The sequence below is a fragment of the Adiantum capillus-veneris genome, chromosome 1, assembly GCF_014529385.1.
Source record: "Adiantum capillus-veneris isolate H3 chromosome 1, ASM1452938v2, whole genome shotgun sequence".
Lineage (NCBI taxonomy): Eukaryota > Viridiplantae > Streptophyta > Polypodiopsida > Polypodiales > Pteridaceae > Adiantum > Adiantum capillus-veneris.
This window is the reverse complement of record NC_140931.1, coordinates 30721598-30728634: the sequence shown is the minus strand read 5'-3', so window position 1 is coordinate 30728634 and position 7037 is coordinate 30721598. Positions and strand designations below refer to the sequence as shown.

The window sequence follows — 7037 nt, the reverse complement described above, 5'->3', positions numbered from 1 at the left end:
AATGATACCCTATTGCTTGAAATGACCATGGCATGTGATTGGCCAAGCTTGGCAAGAGCCAAGCTTGAGTAGAGAGAGAGAGAGGGGTCAACCTAGGCAAGGAGGGGATTCATTTTTTTTTTGCATACTCACACTCTCTCTCGTTGTGTTGAGCAAGAACTCCATCTCCTTCTCCAAGCTTGAGAAGTAGAGAGCCTACACCAACACCTCTTGGCTATGGAATGCAAATCCAACCAAGCATCTTGCTTCAAAGAAATGCTTGCCATTTTCTTTATCTTCATTACTCTGCTATGCTATGCGATATGAGTAATGATATGAAAGGAAACTACCTCTTTCTTGTGTGCTACTTCTTCTTTCTCTTCCTTCTCTCACTCACTACTAGCTCTCTCCACGTTTAAAGGTGTTTGAGGTCTTGGGATTGAGGCTGGGGACAAGTTAATGCTTTTACAAGGTTAGTTACGGGCATAATTTTGGTGCATGAATTTTACCATCTTCATTGTATCAACAAGGTTTCAAGGAACACAACCATATTCTACGATACCTTAAGGATACATCAAGCAAGTGCCATGTGGGTGAGAAAAGTGGTACATAAGGGACCTCTATATACCATTAAAAATATAGAATAGGGGTTTTTATAAATATCTCTTAAATGCACGTGCTATACAATATCTATATATAGTGACCTCCCAAGATAGTAGGATATTGAGTATCCTTCTTTGGCTGAGGAGTTTGATTATTCAACGGGATATGGTTCACCATCTAATGTTTCATTATCCATGCGATTACCAACCACTTTCTTATATGCGTGGTCCATCGAGATTTCTTGATGTGTCCTTGAGGGATGGGCCACTATGTGTTGATATTTAAATTTTATAGTTTTCTTTAGGATGGGGTTCAATACTCTTGGTCGAAACAGATCTCCTATGATTAGATTCGGACTGCAGATGCTTCATGAGTTCTGTTTGCTAGAGGACACTACTTGTGCTATCTTATAGAAGCAGGCGCTCGTGGAGGCTAGTAGTTTTATAGGTTTTGGGCAATTCTCACACTCGTATGAGAGTCAACTTAGTGATGCCTTGGGAAAATTGGTTTTGTCAAAGAGACCCTCATCATGATACCTTCCTTTAGCTTTTGTATTGGAGTACAAGTGAATTCCTCCTACATCTCTTACATTTTGGTTGTGCATGAGACCTCAATCCTATCTTGGGGTACCACATTAGGAGATAATGCAGTGGATGCACATGATTGTGGAGGCACAACATAGGGGTTTTCAAGTCACATAGGTTTTATAAGCGACGACACAAGGGTTCTCATAGTGGATACTTTATATCATTAGCCGGTTTTGCTACACCTTCAAGGGTGGACAGAGCCTTTACGGGATTTGTGTAGGTTTTTGAGGCCAATTTGAGCTTCTATACCATCCTCTAGATTGATTGTATCCTATCATGGATGTGCCTTCTTGCGGTTGTGTGGGTGTTTTTCCCCATGATGCCATCGTCTATCTTTCAAGGTTTTTCCCATATTTTTGGATATTGACCTATGGTCGAATTTTATGTAATCCAAAGTATAAAAGGCCCACTTTTGGGGGGGAGAGAGAGAGAGAGAGAGAGAGAGAGAGAGAGAGAGAGAGAGAGAGAGAGAGAGGGGGGGGGGGGGGGGGGGGGGGGGGAAGAAACCCTAAACATGGGTTCTCATTTCTGCCTTCAAACACCTCTGGTATTGCATCACACAATGATAGTGAGCGGATTATTTTTCACTATCCTTAGGTTGGGAGGTTTACCCTATGCCCAGTAGAAAACTTTCACAATTGCCTTTGTGAGTGGGAAAAACTTGCACCATGTATGGTGATAGAAATAGTGACAAAATATAGTTTAGCAACATGAAATCTATGGGGATGCGAGCAGCAATCTATTAACCGGATTGGATGCCTATGGTCTTACTTCATGTAGGTTGAATTATCATGTAATTGGCATTCTATTTGAAGCATAACAGATCCAAAGGTTAATATTTCCTTTTTGAAAGAGATGGGAAACAGGAAAGTTTAACACTCGAGATCTGTTTAAAGACCGAGATCTTGTACTACTTGAATGGACTCGAGGATGATGATGGCTCAAACTTTTTCATAATTAATGGAAAACAATGGGTAGAGAGTACAGTTTGAACGTGCAAAGGAAACACATTTGACATGCTGATCCTTTGGAGGATTGCTCGACAAAAGTGCTTTACGGGTTTTTCTGCTGTTATGAGTAAGATTCTAGACGAAGCATCCCGCAGATCTCCATCTCTGTATGTATGCAGAGGTCTGCCGGGATGGATCAACTAATCTAGAGCACTTATATCATGTGTGCTTTAACTAATTGCTTTGAACACAAATTAACAGAATTAGAGGTACTCCATGGCCACATCAACACATCTGCGCCTGCTGCGTGTCGCAGGCCGAGGTTGCAGATGACTTGAAGACCCATCTTTACAAAGAATGGGTATGTCGACGACTGGGTGACGATACTAGAAAACAAGGGGACAGATGACCGCATAAAGCTCCATTGCTGAGGAAGAAGCTAATGCTAGCAGGCAGAGCCCGCTTTGCAGGGAAGCGCGCCCGCATTAGCGGTCATTATACCCACGAGAGCAGAAGACTTGGGCCCTACAGTTGCAGCTTTCTCATAGTTGGAGGAAGCCCCAGCACCAGATGGGACAAAGAAAGCGCCATTTACAAATAGATCGCCCTCAGAACGCCAGTCCCATGTATCCCATTTGTTCTCTGCCGTGTCCATTCTCATCGTTACCTGCACATTCCAAATTCTAATATTAACTGTCAGGCAAAAGGGATATCGTGCTGCTGAGCACTTTATTACTCCACAACCTAGGCAAGTTCCAAGTTGTAAATTTGGGTGTACTTCTGGCCAATCAGCACCTATAATTACTTGAAAAGTTCTCATAAACTGAAGCGAGTCTAATGGTTACTCACATCTTTCGCATAGGGGTTGGCAGGTGCTGTGTATCTGTTTCCTTTGCTGTTGATTGTGGGCGCGGCACTGCCTCCGATCGCGTACATTTCCCAGTGAGTGTAATCGTTATTGACGATCTCAAAAAATCCATGGCGGCATCTGCATGCAGATAATAAAACCCCATGTCTCATGAGATCTCGCCAAGGAATGGCATACAATTCACAACTCAGCATTCAAGCTGCTGATTCAGTAATGAACGTCAACAAGAAAGCATAGTTAGAATGTGAAAGATATGGGAAATCACCTCGGCATTCTTTGGACAAGGCCTTCTCCGAAATGATTGAAGGCAATTGTGGCCTGCATAGACTTGTCTGCAACATAGTCATCACTATGGCTGAGGAGCATAACCTGCATAAGCAATGTTGGGGAGATGTCAGAAAAGCTACTTCAGAAAACGCGACTTGCAAGGACGTACTAGTGTAGACATCAAATTCCACGCCCGCCCGACATGCGACGGAAAACATGAATTTCTACAAGCTGCTAGTGGTGACTAAGTGGTCTAGTCAGAAAAGGCACCTTGTTATGTTGGGTGAAATAACTGTTGGAGACCGTGATGGCGGTTGATCCCATGATCGCATCCAGCAGACCGTCGGTGCACCTGGCAAGAGAGACGTGATCCACCCACACATCGCGAGCACCAAACAGAGAGATGCCATCTCCATCAGAGATTGTACGCCAGCCGTAGTGTGTCGGAGAGCTCCGAACCATGGCGTTTCCAGCAGGCTTGCAGTCATGGACGTGGATGCCATGAATAATAATGTTGCTAACATACTGCATGGTGATGCATGGCCCGTTTGAGATGTGCACATCATGGCCTCGGCCATCAATTGTCTTGTAGCTGTTCATAAGCAGCTCCTCCTTGAGCACAATGGTCATGTCGTGGGAGAAGATGATCCAAAGCGGCTCTGTTTGAATGACAGCATGTCGGAGCGTGCCAGGCTTGGGAGTCACTGCGTCGTTGTCTGAGGAGTCAGTGACGATGTAAAATTCCCCATGCTTTCCTCCGACGGCGTCTCTGCCGAAACCTATGGCGCAGTCAGCTAGCTTCTTGCGGTTGCTCTCCCAGTCAGGATCGCAGCGCCAGCAATCATCAATCGGGTTTCCAGTGGCGCATGAGGAGGTGTAGTAGCTTAGCTCACGCCTGGAAGAATTGAAGCTCCTGTACAAGCATAGACATGATGAGCTCTCAATGGAAGATTGAAGCTTTGAAATTAGACGAGCACGCAGACACCAGTAGAGCTTGTCAGAGAGACATTTTGAGAGGTAAAACCCGCTCCAACCGTACAAACACAAACAGAACTTGCAATTCCTAGGAAATTATTAGGTGGCAACTCCATTTTCAACTCTGGCTAAAGAGACAAGTACATTGCAGACATAGATCGCAGTTGGACCCAACAAGGAAATGTCTGATTCTACAGCAAACTTCTCATACGGGTGGCTTTCTTACAATGCAGTATGGCGAAAGCTCTTATAGGTGTATGACGCGAAGAATGCAGTTGGATGCAACCAGGAAATGTCTGATTATGCAGCAAACTTCTCATACGGGGGACTTTGTTACAATGCAGTATGGCGAAAGCTATGAGTATACATGACGCGGAGAATGGAGGTTGCCACGGTTGAAGCCTAAACGAGATTAAACCAGGGGATTCGGGAAGAGTTGGAAAGGAAAGTGAAAACCGTTAGACAGGAGGATTAATCAGACAAAACGGCTTGTTACCAGTTAAATTTAGTTCAACGACCTCGAAGCAGACCAAGATTTGACTAGTGCAGATGCAAAAAAAAAAGGTTTCTTCGTGTTTACCGCTGCTGAGGCTGCCGCAGGCCGACGGGAGTCTGTGGCTGCGTGTCCGTATCCATTCTCCCAACCGCTTCAGCAGCAGAATGACCATAGACATTGGTAGAGGAGAGCAATGGCCTGCTGCTGGAGACCGTACATTGCAACGAAGCAAAAACGATGAAGAAAAGGGTGTTGGAGAAGGAGGGGAAGGTCGCCATAGATGGCAGCGTGAGTACTAGAAAAGAAAACTAGAATTTCGCATGCAGCTCGGTGTGCAGGTGAGAAATAGCTGAAAGCTGAGTGCGATGGTGATGATAAGAGAGCCGGTGCTCCAGAAGTACTGAGACAAGACCCTCCCCACTCACCCAACGCTTCCTACCTGCCCGAGCTCCTAAGCGCACACACAATGCAGGTGGGTGGGAGCTTATGAGAGTGTGCGTGGGTGTGTGTCTATGAGCGTGCACACAAGCAGAGGGTACTGGAGGTCCTAGACGCACACACAATCCTGATGGAGAGGGAGGGGGGTGTGGGCGTGCACACAAGGAAACACAGGAGAGCGAGTGCGTGCCTGCGTGAGTGTGGGTGTGTACTTGGCGAGCTAGTCACTTGCTTGTATCATGAGACAGTTGTGGGATCATCACTCTCCTTTTTAAAGGGGGGAGGCGGAAACCCCTTCAATTTGGGGGACATTGCAAAGCTTGTGAGAGTGTGGGTGCCCATGAGAGAGAGAGAGAGAGAGAGTGTGTGTGAGAGAGAGAGAGAGAGAGAGAGAGAGAGAGAGGGTGTGTGTGTGTGTGCGCGCTGAGGTCCCCAGTACCACATTATGGGTCGTCAATTTCCCCTACAACCTGGGTCTCGTTAGACTTTCTCCCTTCAATTAAGCCAACAGTCAAAAGTTTGTGGGTTGCCATTCACTAATTGAGGTCCCCTACAACATGGGTAGATCCATACATGCTCGAGTTTTGCACCCAAAAAGGCCCCCTCCTCTTGCACATTAGTGACAATCTAGCGTGCCTGTCCATTGAGAGGAGTTTCACATTCGCATAGTTCCCTCTCTACATATGATAGAAACGTCCTAAAAAACGTACTATTCTAGTTGGAAAGTTGTTGTATGTGTTCTGTATGTGCCAAGGCTCTTTCAAAAATGCTTAAAACATACGGGGAAATCCCACTCTAACCAAAATCACTTAGTGGGTGGCAACATGCCCTTTATGGTCTAGTTAGCTCAAGGGGCTAAGAGTGCTCCCCTATATGCCCTCTAGCAGCGCTTATGGAAGGCCAATATGATACATTCAAAGCTCCACATGCAACAAATGGTGATAAAAAAGGGGGGTGCCTCAACCACCCCCGCATTACAGAAACTCCCTTTGGATGGTTGTTCAACGCTAAATTTAAAAAATAATTGGGTATCGCAATGTGCAGAAGGCCACTTTGTTGATGATGCCACCCAATAAAGATTTTTCTTTTGGCAAGCATATGTGAAATCCACCTAAAATGGTTTGGAAAATGATAGCTTGTAGTGTCCTATATTAGCAAGTTATGCTCATTAGTTTAGATAGATAAACTATAGGCCTAGACATATGGTGGGCCTTTGCTTTGGTCCCATCCGAGCTTGCCCCTTTCTCAAAAGTGTGGCAATGGGCATGTCCTTAAGGAACGACACTCCTTTTCAATTGTAACTAACTTGCCATGATCCAATTAAGATACCTTTCACACTCACAAATAGTGAGTTTTGCAAAAAAAAAAAAAAAAAAAAAAAAAAGACATCTTTCACACTCACATTTGTGAGTATGGCAAAAAAGAAAAGAGATAAAAATAAAAGATCTTTCACACGATGCCTTTGAGGGAAAATAATGTATACTAGCCCTTTACATAGGCAATGAGCCTCCCATACATCTCTCTTTGGAAATGATAGACTTGAGCAAAAAAACTCATATTGGACACCTAAGGCCTATGTCAGACGCGGGCGGAGGACAACCACTTGCTTTGATGTGGCCCAATAAGAGGAATCGCTGCTCTCGACCAGTGTCAGAAGAAGCACCCGGACGAAGCCTCGCTATCTGAGCTCACTGCCAAGTCATGGCCAGGATCGTTTAAAATGTGGGCGACGCCCCCAAGCTCGGCAACCCCCGCCCAAGGAAGGTCTTCACACGCTAATTGGCTTCAAGCCTGCAGTCGTGTGCCTTTTCGTATCAAAAAAATTGTCTGGCGTCCGTCTGGTGTGACCAACTCTGGTGGACAATGTTTTTTGC

General features: G+C 45.3%; 1 protein-coding gene across 1 annotated transcript; it reads right to left on the bottom strand.

The window, feature by feature from the left end:
• Positions 1-2103: 2103 nt before the first annotated feature.
• LOC147464492 (putative pectate lyase 5) lies at positions 2104-5406 on the bottom strand. Its single transcript, XM_086515279.1, has 5 exons — positions 4810-5406; positions 3525-4167; positions 3253-3356; positions 2969-3107; positions 2104-2786 (listed from the first exon to the last, which is right to left on the bottom strand). The coding sequence occupies exons 1-5, from the start codon at positions 5001-5003 to the stop codon at positions 2565-2567; spliced, it is 1302 nt and encodes a 433-aa protein (XP_086371405.1). The 5' UTR covers positions 5004-5406; the 3' UTR covers positions 2104-2564.
• Positions 5407-7037: the final 1631 nt, after the last annotated feature.

Bases quoted from the DNA above. Each gene is read 5' to 3' on its own strand.
- LOC147464492 (XM_086515279.1), bottom strand. From the start codon at position 5,003: ATGGCGACCTTCCCCTCCTTCTCCAACACCCTTTTCTTCATCGTTTTT. The intron at 4,168-4,809 runs GTAAACACGAAG...ATGCTTGTACAG, and splicing joins CTGCGGCAGCCTCAGCAGCG to GAGCTTCAATTCTTCCAGGC. The intron at 2,787-2,968 runs GTGAGTAACCAT...TGGAATGTGCAG, and splicing joins CCAACCCCTATGCGAAAGAT to GTAACGATGAGAATGGACAC.